Below are 18,512 nucleotides of genomic sequence, written 5' to 3' on the forward strand. Positions count from 1 at the left end.
CTTCTTGTCCATGTGGGGTGGACCCTGACCTGCTCTTTCCTGCCTTTCATCAGCAGTCAAGATGGTTCACGTTTAGGTTGGTTTTGGGAGCAGGTTAGATGGCATCTGGAATGTTCTCTCCTTGGTGAATAAAGGTCAAGGGCTGACCTGAGGTGGCCTCCTGAGGCATGAATGTGGTTTGACTCTTCAGGCTTCTCAGAGTGTGAGGGCGTAAGAAGCCTGTGGGGAATGTTGAGGGTGACCCTGTGGTGGGTCCTGAGTGTGATTCTGGGCAGCTGCCTTGGTTTCCCCGATCCAGACTGTCACCATCCACCATGGGAGCAGATAGTCTAGGAAGCTCAGGCTTTGATGACCTCCGTTTTCCAGGTGGAGAAAACCAGGTCCAGTGCAGAGAGGGGCTGGGGCTGGTGCCTTTCCCACATTTTGGGCGGTTAATGTCACCGTCCGAACCAGGACTCTTTCCTCTGCCTCCCAGCTTAGTTCCCCTTCCCTCCCTGGCTCTTGGAGCAGTTTCTCTGGCTGGAGAGATCTGCTGCCCCAAGACCAGAGCTCTGCTGACCAAATGAGAAACATACGTGGAGCTTCCTCAAAACACAGTTGGAAACTGGACGCATGCAGTCAGCGGTCGCAGCCGCAGCAACTCTGAGAAGCCCACATCACAGACCCCTCTATCTCTGTCTTTCCTCAGGAGCAGGACATAGAGACGGTGCATGGCTCCATTCACGTCACGCTGTGTGGGACCCCCAAGGGAAACCGGCCCGTCATCCTCACGTACCATGACATTGGCATGAACCGTAAGTTCCCGGGAGCCTCAGTTCCCACTGGGGATGGGGAGGAGGACAGCTAGGAAGAGCTGGTGGTGGGAGGGCCAGCTGTTCTCTTTTGCTGACACTTCCTGGAGCGGTTGTGAGAAGAGAACTTGCCACAGTCTGGAAGAGCCTGGAATGCACGACGCAGGGCACAATAATGTCTTTGTGCCTGGGTGTGCTGGGAACTCGGGGCCCTCCACTGTCTGTGGGTGACAGTGACTTCTTTTGATCAGTGTGTACAGTTGTTTTTATGATTTTGACCGAGTTGTACAACCATCAGCACAGGCCATTTAAGAACATTTTTTTACCACTCTGAAAACTTTGTTCCCACAATCTCCCGAACCCCCAGCCCCCGGCCACCTCTGGTCTACTTTCTATCTCTAAGGGCGTGTGTATCCGGGGCATTCATTATAAACGGAATCCTGCCACACGGGGTCTTCTGTGGCTGGCTTCTTTCATAATGGTTTCCGTCCATCCACATGTCCACATGTCCCCTGTGTGATGTCCTTCCTTCCTTGTTCCTGAATTATACTCCATTGTGTGCATAGACCACGCTTCATATTTCCGTCCTTCTGTCGATGAACACTTGGGTGGTTTTGCTTTTTGGCTATTCCAAATGAGGCTGCCATGAATGTTTACGCTGTATTCTTGAGATTCCCAGGAAGTGTTACCATATGTGGGTTCCCCATTTTTCACAGACGGTAAAGCGGTAAGATCTGCTGAATGTTAAAATCCTGCAGGATAGAAGCGAATCTTTCCGTGGCGATTGAGAAGCCACTGACAGCCTGCACGTCCAGGCACCTCTGTAATCCTGAGTATCGCAAGCTGGGTGATTGTGTGATCGGTGATTGACAGCCTGCCTGGCTTGCATGTTTTTCCTCCAGCTTCTTAGTACCTTGAGGCAATGATGTCAGTCACTGAAAACCATTTTCCTTCATCTTCCCTTCTCCTATATCCCTCTTCCTCTCTGTGCCTGCCCTTGGATCCATTAGCTACCATGCTAGGTCCTTGGATATCTGTTATCTTATTTTTCCAGACTCTGGTAAGGGGTGGAATTGCCTGTGGCTGTTACCCCTGTGGTGGAGGCTCACTGTTTTAGTAAGCCAGTTGCAGAAACAGAAGCCCCCAAGATCTCTGTGGCTGTACACAATACACATTTGTCTCTCCCTCCTGTAATGCCTCTGGGCATTCTGTGGGACACCTTTCGCTTGGTGATTCCAGAATGTAGGTTCCTGCCAGCTGTGGCTCCTCCGTCCCCTGGGTCCTCAGAGCCTTCTGCATTTGGCAGATGGCAGCAGGGAGAGAAACCTAGAAGAATGGGTGGCAGGTATTAACAAGAAACCGCGAGCTTCAGGAGCTATTGGCTAGAATCCGGTCACATGGCTGCCTCTCATTGCAAAGGATTCTGGGAAATGTAGTCCCACTGAGTGCCCAGGAAGAAAAGGGGGTGGATGGGTGAACAGCTGGCCGTCTTTCTTTGTCTCAAGCACTCAGCAGTTGGGAGACTCCCCCAAGGCCACATAAGAAGTGAGAGCGTTCATGCTTTACCTCCTGTGCCCTCCTTGGTTGAGAGTCATGTGCCCTGGCCATTACTTCCAATGTGGGGGTTCCAGAAACCCAGACAGAAAGAGGGCATGAGTGCAGCAAGGTCCACCGCAGCCCAGCTGATGAGGGGTGATGCTGGAGCCAGGACGGGAGTCTCCTCGCAGCACCAGCTCCATCCACGTTTGGGCTTCAGCCGCTGGAGTATGCAGTGGAGCCTACCCACCCTTTGCACCACCACCAGGCCCGCTTGCTTGCCTTTTAGCACCAGAGGCAAGTGGGAGGGGACAAGAAGGTTGGCATTCTTTCTTTTGCGTTCATTCCTCCCCTGCATGGGAGTGCGAACAGCAAAAGGCCATTACATGCCACCAAGCACCCAGATGTATTCTGTCCTTACTCCTTCCTCTTCTCTCGCCCCTGCCTGTTCTGCAGACAAAACCTGCTACAACCCCCTGTTCAACTCTGAGGACATGCAGGAGATCACGCAGCACTTTGCCGTCTGCCACGTGGACGCCCCTGGCCAGCAGGACGGCGCTGCCTCCTTCCCTGTGGGGTAAGACCTAGAACCCCGTGCCCCTAAAGGGGTACAGAAAATTTGAGCAGGGGGCGGGGGAGGCGTCACACTGGGTCTCTGTTTTATGGTGGTAAGGTATATATAACCCAAGATTCACGCTTGGAACCATTCTTGAGCGCAGTAGTGTCCCATGCATTCGCACTGTAGTGCAGCCGTCCTCACTGCCTGTCGCCAGGACTTTTTCAGCCTCCTAAACTGAAACGCTGTCCCTGCTAAGCACTAACTCCTTGCCCCCCACCACCCCGACCCCCACTCTCACCCACCCAAGGAGCTAGCTTTTTAATAGGTGTGCATGACAGGCACAGGATCGAGCGGAGAAGACTTTCACAAGAAAAACAGTTCAGAGAGTTCTAGAAAGGTGGGAAGAAAAAGAGAGGGAACAATAGAAAATAATCTTGATGAAGTACTTCCTGTGGTCCAGGCTTAGGTTTTTTTTCTTTTTCCTACAAGTCCTACAGCTTGTTTAACTGCGGGAATTGGAGACTCTGCTGACTTGAAGGATCATGTTCTCCTTAGAACATCAGGGTCTCTTGTCCCAGGGATTTAGCTGCCTGCTTCTCCTCAGTGTGCAGCCAACGTGGGCTTCTGGTTTCTGCTGCGAGGCTGAGACAGGCTTCCTGAGTGCCCGGGACCATCAGTGTCCCCTGGAGGGAGGCAGACCTCTTGGAGGCTGTCATTAACCCAGGGTGCAGCAGGCTCAGGGGTTTCGAGTCTCCCAGAAGGGGCCTTCTTGACATTCACAGATAGCTTCCTCTCCTCTCCTCCCCTCTTCTCCCCTCTCCTCTCTTCTCTTTTCTAATTGGTGTTCAGAATTATCCTTGATAATTAACCTTTGTCAGAGCCCGGGAAGGATACCAGCACATGGGGCCACGACCAAAAATGTAAAGCTTCCTAGTACAGTGGGACCCTGTTATCTGTTCACTAGCAGATTAAGCCAAAGGTCTGTCAGCAAATCCATCCTTGTTGAGAGCAAGTGTTTGAAAGACTTGCGGTAATGCAGTGGCTCTTAGCTCCCCATAGGAGGATTTAAAAAAAAAAATGTCCTGAGCTTTGAGCCCCACCCTGTGGAGTTTTTATTAAGTTGACCTGGAGGCCAAGGTTCAGGGTGTTTGCCCCCCATCCCCGGGTCAGCAGGTGATTTTAGTGTGTGGCTGGTGGCAGCCATGGCCTGAAGAGGCCATGCCTTATTTCTGCCTCCTGTAGTTGGGGGTCTCCTGCACCCTCTGGGGTATGCTCCCTCTCTCCCGAGGCTGAGGCAGCAAAGCAGGGTTGGGGACCCCAGCTCTGGAGTCAACTTCCTACATATGGGGGGCTTGTGTAGAATCCCTTTGCCTCCTGACTCTGTATCCAACCCCAGGAACAGCAAGGAAAGAAGCCGTTGGGAGTAAGTGGCTTCCCCAGGATACCCTTTTGGGGGCTGCTGGCTGTAAACTGAGCCATGGCCATTTCAGAAGGAAACTGGCCCCATTTATGTGTAGACAAACCAGCTAGGCCCTTTCTGGCTCTTTCCAGAGCTTTTACACCTGCTGGGGTCCCCTCCTGGAATATGTTTCCTATACTCTACACTCATCAAACCCCAATGCCTCCTTCAGTGTCACTTCTTCCAAGAAGCCCTCCCTAACCACCTGATCCAACAGAACAGGGATCCCTGTCTCAGTTTCCCTTCTGAACACCCCCACCTCCCTCACTGTTACCTCCTTTGTCATTACACTCCCTTGTTTTGCCTGGCCCCTGTGTGGGACCGGGGCTTTCATGCTCATGTGGTCTCCCTGGGGAAGAGTGAGCACCCGTAACTCCTTTGTGGAAGGGCCTCCTCCTGGAGTTCTCCTCCCGGAGACCAGCCTTGTGGGATGCCTCCTAGTCCAGGATGCTCCTGTGCCTCCCCGATACTGTGGCCTATCTGCTGGTCTTGGGCGGAGTTTTTCGGGCTCCCGCAGGGAACCGTCCAGAGACTCATGGGATGTCCCTAGGAGCTGGTCCTGATGCAGCGAGCCATGTGCATCTTCTGATAAAAAGGGCCCGGCTCGCTCATGGCACCCAAGGCTTTGGGGAAAGGGATGATTCTTGGAGTTCTTCCAGGCACGTCGGGAAAGATAACGTGCAGGAATTCCGTCTAGGGTTGTTGGCTCCTGCAGGGGCAGAGCTTTCTGGCCTTTCTGGAGATCCCAGGCTGATGAGCACACACGGTGTGAGAAGGCAGAGGGAACAGCCTATGCGAAGGCCAGGAAGAGAGCAGGCGTGAAAATGCTCGACAAGACACCGGGGGCAGCGCTGGTTTTGGCTGAGAGGAAGGGACTAGCCTGGGAAGTGGCTCCTCACTGTGCCGGGGGTTGGCATGTGGTACGCCCATAGGAAAGGGGGGACACAGTGGGAACAAGAAGCCCCATGTGGGCCCAGCCTAAGGACTTGGTGACAGGCGATGGTTGTTCCCTGCACTCTGGGAAGGGGAAGCATCCGCCGTAACGCATAGGCTTAGGGCAGCCTGCAGACTCCACACTCAGGCAGGAACCGTGGTTCCAGAAAATGGGTGAATCGAGGCATCCCAGTGCTTTCAAATCCTGCTGGGTGTTCCGTCTCCCAAAGCCCACTGTGTCCAGCTCATCAGCATGGCCTGCTTCTCTGTGCTCTCTCCAAGCTCCAGAGCATCTCTCGGGGTCAAGGGGGAGATAAGGGAGGGACTTCCCCGTGGCCAGGAATGTTCTATGGGAGAGCTGCTGGCAAGCCTCCTTCTGGGAGGTGAGTGAGAAATCCCAGAGCCCACGGAAGATGCCATTCCAAGGGCCGGCCTGGCCATGAAACCAAGTGGCTTATCCCAGCTTCACTGCTATTTATATAATCTGTATACCGGGGGAAATCACAGGAACCTCACAGGGTTGCCGTAAGTATTAGATGAGCTGCTAAGCCTCTGATGCTTGCTCTGGGACCTGGAGCATAGGAAGCAATCTTTCAAGGCTCAGTTTACAAACGGGGAGGATTGGGGTGGGGCGCGGCCTCCAGCAGGGACTGAGGCTGGTGCATGTGGCTCGATGCAGGGAAGGAGGGCCGCAGGGGGCTGGGCAGGGGGCTGAGTGGGGGCTGAGCGGGGGCTTGGGGACACGGGTAAGGTTGTGCTTGAGTCCTGCCCCTCAGGCCTGTTCCTGCTTGAATGATTCATTTCCACCGGGGTCCAGGCCCCCACTAATGGCCTCTGCATGGCTTCTCCCAAGGTACATGTACCCCTCCATGGACCAGCTGGCCGAAATGCTTCCTGGAGTGCTCCACCAGTTTGGGTAAGAGCGAGGGATCAATGGCCCCAGCAGCCTGCAGAGAAAGGTGGTTTCTAGCCTCTGCCTCTCCTTTGGCTTTGATCTGGCCACTGAAATGTAGGATGAATGGTCAGGAAAGAAATGAGCTGTCGCACCGTCTCTACTCCACTGTCTGCCTCCCTCCGGCTGGGCTTTTCTCCATGAATAAATACATCACCTGAAGCCCGCCTCCCCCCCATCCTTTCCCTGCCTCCTCTTCTTTTATTGCTCTTCTGGCCTGCCCTCCATTTCTCCCTCCATGCCCTATTTCTTCAGTGCTCATTGCCTTTTACTTGAGCCTTTTGTGTGAGGATCATACCTCAGAGTTCTTGGCCAATTTATTTTCCTTCCTAGTTTCAGAGTCTAAAATAAAGCTTAAGAGGGGAAGAAGTGGTGCGGTAATGGACCTTCCCATAAATGTCAGGGAGTCTCTCACAGCCTGCCTGAGAAAAGGGATGAGTCTCTCCAAGGTCACGGTGTTCTGTCAAGCTATAAAGCATGATGCATGTCGGGTCCTTGAGGCAGCGTGTTCTGGCTTGCCAGCCACGCTCCGCCATGAGCGGGACAGACGCTGGGGGCGGTGGCGTTCCTTAGGGACCAGGAGTGAGGGAGGTTTTTTAAGAGGGTCATTAGGGCTCCCATTGCTCATCCTTGTGTGACATGCCTTTTTATTTCTGCTTCCAGGCTGAAAAGCATTATTGGCATGGGAACGGGAGCAGGTGCTTACATCCTCACTCGCTTTGCTGTGAGTTCTTGGGCATTTTTAAAAAAAAAATTATGTTAAATGCAACTGAGTCAGGATTAAGGAAAACAACTGGATAAGCATCAAAAATCCCAGAATGAAGAGAAATGACCCGTAATTTCTGAAGGAAGAACCGCAGTTCACGTGGTGTGTGGCCCAGAGTCGTGCGCGCGCGCGCAAGTGTACTCAACATACATGCTGACAGCCTTGCCTTTCCTACAGCAGACAGATTGAATCTTTGACCACTGATTTTGCTCACTTCTTGGTTGGTGGTGGGCAGGTCCTCATGTCACCATACCTTCTGCTGCTTCGTGAAAACCCCACAGCTTCCGGATTCTGACTGATTCTCCACTAGAATCAGAGACACGTAGGCTCATGTGACTGTGGGCCCAAGCCAGGTGCTCCTGGAGCCCCTGTGTCCTTACCGAGCAGCTGTTCAAAGACGCAGCAGTGCTCGTTTGATGAATAGACTTGAAGGTATTCCGACTGCGTGTCACTTGCTGGACGTTGTCAGAACTCAGAAATGCTGGTATGAATTAAAAAAAAAAAAAAACAAAACACTGATGGACTAGGCTCTGAGCTGATAAAGAAGATCCGTGTTCGATATGAGATGGACACAGATGTGTCTTCCAGGAGTGGCTGCTAAGGAGCCATGACATGCCCTGCCTGACCTTGAAACTGGTGCTCTGGTAGACCCATCTGGCAGCGGGGGGAGAGGAGGTGCAGGAAGGGAAAGTGACTTGCCCAAGGCAGGTGTGCCACGCGCACACACGTCTCTTCTCCCACTGCCGTGCACACACACGTCTTCTGCTTCCCCGCCCCACAGTCTCGGGGGCTCAGTCCTGCGTCTGTTGAACTGGAGCCTCTGTTTGTCATGGGAGGTGGGGCTGAAGGGTCTTGAGGGCAACAGACTGCTCTGGGGATGCACATGGGCCCTTTTCTGGTACTTTTCTCCATTTTCTGCTTTACCTTTGAGGTACATGGTATCCTGAGATCACGGCGTTGCCACTCACCTTGTGTCTTGAATTGCAGCTGAACAACCCTGAGATGGTGGAGGGACTCGTCCTTATCAACGTAAACCCTTGTGCAGAAGGCTGGATGGATTGGGCTGCATCCAAGGTGAGGCTGGGGGTCAGGGCCAAGACCAAGGTAGTATCAGGGTCAGGGCTCCAGTCAGGGCCAGGGTTAGGGCCAGGGCTATGATCAGGGCCGGGGTTAGGTTCAGGGCTGGGCCAAGGCCAGGGTCAGGGCCAGAGTCAGGGTCTGGGCCAGGGTCAGGGCCAGAGTTAGGATCTGGGCCTGGGCCAGGGTCAGGGCTAGGGGCAGGGCCAAGGTGAGGGTCTGGGGTAGGGTGAGGGTCTGGGGTAGGGTCAGGGTCTGGGATAGGGTCAGGGTAAAGTCTAGGGTCAGGGTCAAGCAGGTAGAATAGTTGGGCCCACCCAAACCCCTTATAGCCTCCTACTCACCACTCCATTACAGAAAACAGTTTGCTTTGCTTTGCTTGGGATAGTAAACATGACTTCAGCCATTTGTCATTCGGAAGATTTCAGTAGGACACTGTGATCTAAACTAGACATTCCCTGGGGACGTGAGTCCTCGAGCCAGCTTTGATAAGCATAGTTTGGGTTAAGAAGTGTTTGCTGAGGACCTAACATGTACTGGGCTTCGGTCAAGACACTGGAAATCAAAAGAGGAACAAGACAAAGGCCTCTGATGTCAGGAACCCACATATCATTGATGAAAAAGGAGGGTGTGTTTAGGACCAGCACTGCTACTCATTTGATGATGACAGTAATTAGCTAGTGTGTCCTGAGTATTTCCCAGGTGCTGTTCGTACTGTCTGACCACATTGACTCTTCCCAGTGACTCCGGGGGGTGGACTTGTTAAAACCAGGTTCTGGAGGAGGAAAGTGAGGCTCAGAAGTGAAGGAAGCTGTCCAAGATCCCACAAAGCTAGTCAGTGGGAGAACTAGGGCTGAATCCAGATCCCATGGACTCTGTAGTCCTTGGGCCTCACCTCCTGCCTCCATCCCCCGTCTCATCCAGCAGGTGTGGAATGGCCCCTTGACCCAGGCGCTGCAGGTCTGGGAATACAGAGGGGACAGGACCCATGCTGTCTTGGGAGGCTCTGCTCTGGCTGGTGTCCTAGCGTTCCTTGTTTATCTTTTAAAAATGATTATTGTGTTTTTTCATAAAGGCGCCAGTATTTGCCAAGGGAAGAGGTTAGCCGTTCCAATTGAAACAGGACAGAACCTTTCAAGCTGGGGTGATCCTGGCCTTTCATTTTGAAAGTATGTTTTTGCCAAGTGTTGGGTGGCTGTCGCAGACCGAGGTTTGAAGGGGTTGTGCCCCTCCCTGCTACCTCCCACCCGTCTTGGCCACTCTGATACTGCATTTCTTTCTGGAACCTTATGCCAAAATGCAGGAGCCCATCCCTCTGATCCTGCGTGATATTCAGAAGCAGAGCACACTCCCTGTTTTTTTTTTATTTTCCAGGAAAGGAAGTGCTATTACCGTCAGCCAGTTTGGCTCCTGGGTAACTGTTCTGAGCCAGACGTGAAGGGCTGGGGACATTGACCATTGGCCAGAGTAGGGCCTGAGGAATGTGTGTGTGTGGCTTTAGCATCTGCACCATATCCTTCCTTTCCAACCCCAAGAGAAAAAAGCCCTATATTGGGAGTCGTCTATTACGTGTCAGGCACTGACGTCAGATCCTATGACACGTGTGGTCGCCTCATGTTACCTTCACCTTGACCTTGTGTCTTGGAAGCTCCTGGCACGGCTGCTTACAGATGAGAAGCTCGAGCTTCAGAGGCTCTGCAGCCCACCCAGACCCGCACAGCGAGTGTATGGCAGGAACCCCAGTCTGGAGAGTCCCCTGGCTTGGAGCTTCTCTATCCTGCCCATCCTTGCCTGACACTGAAATCGGTCAGCACACATTTATGGAGCTCCTGCTGTATCCTGAGCATTTATGGAGCTCCTGTTACGTACCTAGCACTTATGGGGCTCCTGCTGTACACCTAGAATTTAAGGAGCTCCTGCCGTATACCTGGCATCGTGTTGGGGAGAGAGAGAGAGGAGAGAAAGTTGGCCATGTCTTTAGTGACCTCCATATATTCCAAGAGAGGATACTGGCTCGAGGTGGGTAATCTAGAGGATGATACAGGAAGGCTAGTTCAAGCTAAGCAGGTCCTGGGGTAGAGACTAGAAGAGCTTGGTGTGTGTATAGAAGAAGGGGGCCCTCCTTGGGAGAACCCAGTGTGCTACAGCATAGGGAAAGCTAGGAGCAGGCTGGGTCTCTGTTCAGCTCCTGTTTTCTGTGCATCTTTGCACTGTGCATGGGGGTCTGAGAACAAGCGATTGGTGGAGACTCAGGTGCTGCCTTCAGGGAGGGCCCAGGTCCTTCAGTCAACTGGAACAGGTAGCCAAGTGCCCATGAGGGGGCTGACTTCAGACCTAAGTGTGGGGAGCTCAGCACTGAAGGCTTTGCTGACCCACCACTGCAAACACCTGTTCTCATCATACCTGTTCTTGCCCTGCCCAGATCTCTGGATGGACCCAAGCCCTTCCAGACATGGTGGTGTCCCACCTCTTCGGGAAGGTAGGTAGCATGGCCTCACATCCTGTCGTTCATGCCGAGCGACCGCGTGCTCCTTGGGCCTTGGGCATAGAGACCAACCAGACACAAACCGCTGAGGCCGCTGCTGACATCCGCCTCGCCCACAGTGCCCGTGACTGCTTTCCAATCAGGTCCCGCTCACTCTCCTTCTAACATGAGGCTTTTTTTTTTTTTTAAAGAAAGTAACATACTAGATAGATCCCTTCTAAGTAAATATAACAGATAGCTTTTTTTTTTTAATTTTATTTATTTATTTGACAGACAGATCACAAATAGGCAGAGAGGCAGGCAGAGAGAAAGGAAGGGAAGCAGGCTCCCCGCTGAGCAGAGAGCCCGATGCGGGGCTTGATCCCGGGACCCTGAGATCATGACCTGAGCCGAAGGCAGCGGCTTTAACCCACTGAGCTACCCAGGCGCCCCTAACATGAGGCTTTTTAAAGGTGCTTTGTTATTAGAAGTACGAAATTTCACCAGTGCTGACACACACACACATCCCCATAAAGCCGCACTGATTGAGATGATGACCATATCCATCACCCCCAAAAGTTCCCCGTGCCCCTTGCTAAGCCTTCCCTCCCTGCCCCTCGGACAGCCTCTGATCTCCTGACCCTCGCTGGAGATGAGGTCGTATTTCCTAGAGTTTTACATAAATGGTACCACACAGTACGTATCCTCATGCGCTGGGCACAGTTGCTTTGAGGTCCGTCTCTGCCGCTGCTCCCTTGCTTTTCCAGCTTCTGGTAGCTTCAGAATTCCCTGGCTTGTGGCTCAGCCCTCCATGCTCTGTCTCTGTCTCTGGTGGCCTCTCAGCGTCCGTTTCAGATCTCCCACTGGGGGCACCTCGGTTGAGTGCCCAACTCTCGATTTCAGCTCTGGGCATGATCTCGGGGTTGTGAGATCGAGCCCAGGGTCAGGCTCCGCGCTCAGCATGGAGTCTTCTCGTCCCGTGCCCTCTGCTCCTCCCACCGACTCACGCGCTTTCACTCTGTCTCAAATAAATAAATAAAATCTTAAAAAAAAAATACAACAAACCTCCCTCTGCCTTTCTCTTAGAAGGACACTTGCCATTAGATTTAGGACCTACTGGGATGATCTCAAATGATCTCATTTCAGGATCCTTCTCTTAATGACGTCTACAAAGACTTCTCTTCCAAATAAGTTAGCGTTCACGATGCCCAGGGGTTTGACATGGACGTGGCCTTTGGGGCTAGCCTGCTGCCCACTGTAGCTGTCTTCCCCTTGTCTGTGCTCCATTCAGTTTGCGATACATTTTCTCTACCCCTGAGTGTATCATCTGAGCCTGAGGGGATCATGGGAAAAATTAAAGTCAGTTTCTGTATTTCCTTGCAGGAGGGGGTGTCAAGTATAGGGTGAGAGTCTGACCTGCTTCTGCCCCACATTACTTGAGGAACCCCCAGGTTGCTATAGTTTGTTTGTTTTGTTGTTGTTGTTTTGTTTTTTGTTTTTTGGTTTTTTTTTTATCTGAAACCGCAGCACAATTTACGATGGTTTCTTCCTGATTATGTTTCTAATGGCATGTTGGCCTCTTTGTTGCTTCACTGATCATGGACTACTTAGACAATAGTTCGGGCTGGACATGGGCCCCCCTTTGCTCCCTCCCTGTCCTGCTCTGGTGGCCACTGATCACATCAGGCCATTTTGTGGAGCCATCACATCCGCTCTTTTACAAATGAGAACCAGAGCAAGCTCGTAACTTGTTTGTCTGTCCCAAATCACATTCAGAAAGGAACCAGGGGTTCCTTTCTGAGGAAAGCCGAGGCTTCTGCAGGTCTCTCGCCACCCCCCCCCCGGAAGCTGAGAAGGCTCTTCTTTCCAGAAGGTTCACGGGAGTTGCATGCTTTGGTTTTGTGTTTCCAGGATGAAAAACTTCTCAACTCCCCCTTAAAAACATTAACTTCTAACAGTTGCATCAATTTTTACTCTTTACAAAGGGCTTTTGTGTGCACCACGTCTCTTAATCCCACAGCCTGATGATACAGGGAATAGTCATCCCCCCTTTTATTTTTGAGGGGACTAAGGCTCCAAGAGGTTAAGACACTTGCCCCCAAAAAAGGACAGTGCCAGAGCCAAGGTCCATGTTTGGGAGGACTGACCTCGAATACAAAGTCCTGAAGAAGTAAGGAACCCAGAAGGGCGTTCTTTTCCCTTTGTGGGTTTGCATTCCTTCCTGTTATCAGCTGATAGGCAAAATCAGACTGCATTTCCCGCGGTCTGCTCAGGCTCCCTGGGAGTCGAGTGCATTATGCCTTATTATCTCTGTACCGCATAACCCGAAGAATGGAGGTACTCGGGAGTGGCCCAGGGCCCTGGTCCCAGCAACGGCTGTCTTCCCTCTTTCGATGCAGGAGGAAATGCAGAACAATGTGGAGGTGGTCCACACCTACCGCCAGCACATTGTGAATGACCTGAATCCCGGCAATCTGCATCTGTTCATCAACGCCTACAACAGGTATTAGTACACGGCTTGGCAGTCGAGTTCCTTTTGTTGGTCTGGAATGTGGCGTAAGGCAGAGGGGGCTTACGAAATCAGTAGAGGATCCAGTCCCTGAATTTGAGCAAAGAGATGGCTGGGAGAGGGAGACAGGTGCTTCCTGGAGTCCTGCACTCCAGATGAGGGGGATGCAGGCATGAGGGAGACATAGTCACCGCCCCCCCCCCGGGGTTTGGAATAAGTGTCCATGCCCCGGCTGACCCTGCAGAGAGGCCAGGTGTGAGGAGGGTGAAGACAGTGAGAGTGGGAACGAAGGGGAGGGAGCAGTCCAGAGAAGCTGCTGGAAGGTGAGCCAAGCCAAGGACAAGGAGCACATCCCTCCAGCCTTTGGCAAGGTGTTAGTCCTCTTCATGATAATGAGGGGCTGGTCTGGACCTCAGCTGAGGGAGGGGACAGCTTAGGGACACTGGTGTCAGCCAGGTGTTCTGAAAACAGGGAAGGCCGTCTGCTGCGCTCCCATGAAGGGGACAGGAAGGAGCCTCGGGACTGTATCTCTCTGCGGCCAGTAGCTTACTGCATGAAAGGCGTTAGTGTCTGTAACAAAGTTCAGTGTCCATCTCCTCTTACCATCCTCCCAGCATCCCGCCTCTCAGTGCAGTAGGGAGAGGTCCTGCCCCAGTGGGCAACTGAAGATGTGGGACCCTGCAGAGCATTTCTTAAGCAAATACTTCCCGAGAGCTGGAGCAATCAGGCAGTTGGCTAGGCAGCAGACCCGCAGAGACCAGAACAAACCCCCAAGCCCCACACACTGCTTTGCCCTCGTGGTGCCCATAGGAATCAAGTAAATCCTCTTAAAAATCCTGGGACACTGTTACTATCATCATCTCCTGCCAAGGAAGCGCATGCACAGAGAGGTTCAGCATTCTGTCCAAAGTCACACAGCGAGGAAGTGGAAGGGTGTGATTTGAATCCAGTCTCTCTGGCTCCAGGCCATGCTCTGGAAAAGGGTGTCTGCTGGTAGGAGCCCTCGGGAGGCGAGAGGCTGGATAGACATCTGCAGGAGTGAGCCATGGAGCTGGCCAGGCCCATGCTGGGTATGGCACAGCACAGTAGGAAACTGGGGGAGGCTTTGAAATGAGGGAGGGAAAGGGTCAGGTTTGCGATGTAAAAGAGATTGTGTAGAGTACTCGGGTTGGGGACAAGGAGGTGGGTGCCATGGGAAATGAGTGAGTCCTGCTGTCCCTAAAACCATTTACATGGACCCTGAGAGGCTGTGCTGTCCCCGAGAGCCATGCTGGTTGGGACATGAGTGTTTAGCCAGGACAGCCAGTGGCAGGACATCCTGGGATTAGGGAGATGGGAGGGGCTGTCCAGGTAACGATGGAACCGTGCGTTTGTTGTCTGCAGCCGGCGGGACCTGGAGATTGAGCGGCCGATGCCCGGAACCCACACAGTCACCCTGCAGTGAGTGGCCTTTGTCCCCCTCGCCATCTTGTCGCCTTGCTCAGCCCCTGGCAGGGCCCTCTTTCTGTGTTTGGCAGGATTGACGCTCTGTGCCAGGACATCCATCATTGGCACGCCCTGGGTGTGTGCTTCCCAGGAGGCAGGCATGGCCCGGTCTCTCTAACCTACTTGATGTGCAGGGGTTCAGTTCCTGGGGGTGTCCCTGAGACATGGGTGGGAGCCTAGGGTCTCAGAGAAGGAGCGCTCAGTGTACTTTGGATAAAACTTATTAAGTACCTGCTCTATGTTGAATATTGCATTAGGCTTTGCTTTCACAGAACCTGGAGATGACTAAGACATGAGTCCCACCCTAAAGTACCCTATAAGCTAGTCATAGGTACAGCTGACTGCATTCTGCCGGTATCATCTGTCTTTTGTAGTTCTGTAAGTGAGCCATATTATTTGACGCCTGAACTTGGCACATGCCATTCCCTTTGTCAGGCATGTCCTCGTGGTCTCTGGTCTTGATTGTTGGCAGAGCCCTACATATCCTTCCTTGAGGAGAGGATGCTTGAAACTAAAACATCAGGGCCCAGAAATTCTCTGGCTGAAATTCATACTAAGGTGTAAATGACTATCATCTCAGTTTATCTTAAGAACAAAGCAGAGGATGGAAGAAGAAGAAAGTTCAAAGAGCAAAGGGTACTGGGGAGACCAAAACAAATATTTTTAGAACTCTGGTCTCAGCCTGGGAGGCCTGGGAGCATATGAATCTTTAATAAGTAAACTTTGTGTTAACTCGCTCTTCTCTCCCTGACCCAGGTGTCCTGCTTTGTTGGTGGTTGGGGACAGCTCTCCCGCTGTGGATGCTGTGGTATGTAGGAATCATCCAGTTGTTTCTGTGCTTAATTCAACAGTCCGAATCTGGTTGGCCTTTGGGCAGAGGGCCCCAACATCAGCCTCTATCCCAGGTGACTGCCAGCCCTGTTTGCTTGGCACCGGGTCCTCTGTCTTTTATTTCCAGGCCCAACACCTGCCGTTCCACCTCCCATTGGTTTGTTTAGATGGGCATGTTTGCCGCTTGGCTTCCCAGCCAACAGACTCGGGAATCTGGTAGAGTTTTCAGACCTGCTTGGTGCCTGATTGTCTGGAAGGGCAGAGAGGGCCCTGGGCAGTGGGGTTTAGACAAGGCTTTCTGAGTCATTTCATCCCTTAATTCCCACCTGGGATGTTGGGGAGGCAAAGCACAGACTTGACCCTCTGATAGCCCCACAGCTGGAGACCGGGAACCTTAGGGGTTACTGAGCAGAGTGCTAGCATGGTGACACACCTTGTGGCTACAGAGTGGGACTTGCAAAGGGCCATGAGTTTCCTGTGATCTGACCCACCAGGCATAATCATAGGATATATCAGTATAGAGATATTGTTCATAGGAAGGGAGGTGATAATCTTAACTGTAGGCACTTGGAACATCATGGGTTACATGGGGGTATTTTGTCCAGTTTGGATGTGCTGCTGAGATGTTCATTGACAGATGAAAGCTAGTGGATGTTAATCTCATAAAAGCTAGTGGATGTTAATCTCTTATGAAGACTGGTTGTCAGGACTGCAGATGTTGATCCACTTGTAGAATCTCTGGCAGCACTAGGTTAAGTAAGTCCATTCATGTAGCAGCTGTTTCTGGAGCGTCTGCTGGATTTCAGCGCATCGTTGTAACAATCCTTTGAAAAAAGACATTACTCCCTTTTTATGGATAAAGAAACAGAGGCTCAAAGAAATTAAGTAACTTGTCGAAGGTCGCTAGTAATGACAGGGCTGAAACTTACGGTTACGTCGCTTCATCTGGAAGCCCACATTCTTTCCTCCATGCTAGTGGGAAGACGAGTTGCTGCTGATAGGGGCAGCAAAGGGGGAAGGCTGATGACCTTGGCTCTGGATGGAAAATTAACAGCTTTCTTCTCCCTTTCCTGGTCCAGGTGGAGTGCAACTCGAAATTGGATCCAACAAAGACTACTCTCCTCAAGGTACAGGCAGAATGATGCGAATCCGCCTTTGTTTTTTCTCAGAAACCCCTAGCTCGCTACAGAATGGAGTAGTGCCTAATTGAGGCACAGCTGGGGGGGTCAGAGACCGTAGAAATAATTATTTAATGTGTGTGTTCGCGAACATCTATCTGTTGTGCCCCCAGCTGGACACCCTAGGCTGCAGAGCCCTAGAGTCTGTGGGCTACTGGCCTTGGTGCTCCGAAGAGGGATGGACTAGGATTTGTGCAGGCAGGGGCTCTCCTAAGGGTTGGGCTGGATGTTCCTCCAAGAGGGGCTCTGCCATGGGAGGGCAGGACTCTGGCAGCTTCTCTGGGTACTTGAGGTGCTCACTGTCCCCGAGGCCAGATTGAGGGTCCGTGCCCTCCCTGACCTCCCAGTCCAGCCGCCATATTGTTTGTGACTTGCCTAAAGGCACCACACAAGACGAGGACCCTTTCTGGTTCTACCCCCAGGAGGGCAGGCGACCCAGGTAAGGCCTGCGTGAAATGAGCTGAGGGTCTGTGGAGCGCTGTGCCCTCAGTGGCCTTGTGAAAGGCACTGGGAGGCGTCTGATACTGAGGAGGGGACCTGGTCCCTGGAGCCAGCTCTTCACATACACTTTCTTTCTTTCTTTTTTAAAGATTTTATTTATTTATTTGACAGAGAGAGTGAGATCACAAGTAGAGAGGCAGGCAGAGAGTTGGGGGGAAGCAGGCTTCTTGCTAAACAGAGAGCCTGATGTGGGGCTCGATCCCACGACCCTGAGATAATGACCTGAGCCGAAGGCAGAGGCTTAACCCACTGAGCCACCCAGGTGCCCCGACTTCACATACATTTTCTATCAAGATTCCCTCACGGGAAATTGCAGGAGAAGATGCTGGGCTTTGGGCCCCAGGGGGCTGCTGATCGGCTGATCCAGGAGGCCCGTTGTCTTTCTTAATTGTCCCGGCAAACCGTGTCTGGATTCCGGCAGCACTGGGGCCGCTATCCCAGGAGAAAGATGGAGAGGTCACAGCTATTGCTGATAGGGAGAGGAGGATGGAGCATTCGAGAAGGGGAGCTTAGTCTCCTCGTCTCCATTATAAGCACCCAGATCAGGGATGGGGGGTGCCATGCTGAAAGGCGCAGGAGTCTTCTCTTGCTGCCTTGCAGTCTGGAAGCTGCAAGTCCCAAGTCCAGGTGTGGTCAGGGCCACGCCCCCTTCGAGGGCTCTAGGGAGGCCCCTTTCATGTTCTTCCCTTTTGTGGCCATTGCCGACAGGCCTCAGTTTCCCGGCTGGCATCCGCATTCCTCCTGTCTCTGCCTCCATGCCGCCCAGCCTTCTCTCTGGGCAGCCCTGTGTCCAGATTTCCCTCTGGTTTTAAGGACACCCCCAGTCATTGGATTTCGGGTCCACCTTCTTCCAGTACGACCTCATCTTAGCTCAGCACATCTGTGGAGGGAAGGTGATGACCTACGATCAGTGGCCAATTTGGCGGTGATGGGGATCTGAGTCTAGACAGCTTGGCCCCTGGGGTCAGTTCTGGTGTACTGTCGCTGCATGGGTGCCCCCGGGTGCCCCAGTTAGCCTGACCCTGAGGCAAGACGCTGGGCCTTGGCCTGGCCCAGTGCCAGCTGCTATCACTCATCAAGCCTGCCAGTCCCATGTCTCTCCTAGCTGTCCTCACCCCCACCGCTGCCCCAGTCTGCCGAGCCCTGGGTCTGGGTCATGGTCCCACGTGGTTTGATGATTCCTTAGGAACTTCGGAAGCTGTGGTGTTTGTGCCGGTGTAGCCAGTGGGAAGACCCTGAGGCCAGCCGTCTCAGGTGGAGCAGTTTCTGTCTAAGGGAACGTTTCACGAGAATGTGTGTGTGTAGGGCCTCCCGCACTGAGGCTTTCTGGTCAGATGGACCCTGGCCCCAGGCCTGCTGGTTCCTCGAGCTCTCTCAGGCCCAGCATGTGCCTCTGCTATGGATGTTCGAACCCTCCGGTTCTCAGGGAACTGAGGGAGATTTCTGGGGCCCAGCAGGGCATCTGGCATCT

At 52.7% G+C, this 18,512-nt stretch overlaps 1 protein-coding gene across 4 annotated transcripts in view; it reads left to right on the top strand.

Moving 5' to 3' along the window:
* NDRG1 (N-myc downstream regulated 1) overlaps positions 1-18,512 on the top strand; it is a 51,856-nt gene that overhangs the window by 25,182 nt on the left and 8,162 nt on the right. For all 4 annotated transcript variants that reach the window (XM_032873493.1, XM_032873490.1, XM_032873491.1 and 1 more), the window contains exons 4-13: positions 689-794; positions 2,784-2,904; positions 6,132-6,194; positions 6,894-6,954; positions 7,984-8,070; positions 10,496-10,552; positions 12,937-13,040; positions 14,430-14,486; positions 15,288-15,339; positions 16,442-16,489. In XM_032873493.1, the coding sequence (XP_032729384.1) occupies positions 689-794; positions 2,784-2,904; positions 6,132-6,194; positions 6,894-6,954; positions 7,984-8,070; positions 10,496-10,552; positions 12,937-13,040; positions 14,430-14,486; positions 15,288-15,339; positions 16,442-16,489 (756 nt within the window). The remainder of the gene's footprint in view (positions 1-688; positions 795-2,783; positions 2,905-6,131; positions 6,195-6,893; positions 6,955-7,983; positions 8,071-10,495; positions 10,553-12,936; positions 13,041-14,429; positions 14,487-15,287; positions 15,340-16,441; positions 16,490-18,512) is intronic.

Source organism: Lontra canadensis, unplaced genomic scaffold, assembly GCF_010015895.1.
Source record: "Lontra canadensis isolate GAN:19392208 unplaced genomic scaffold, GSC_riverotter_1.0 scaffold49, whole genome shotgun sequence".
Classification (NCBI taxonomy): Eukaryota; Metazoa; Chordata; class Mammalia; order Carnivora; family Mustelidae; genus Lontra; species Lontra canadensis.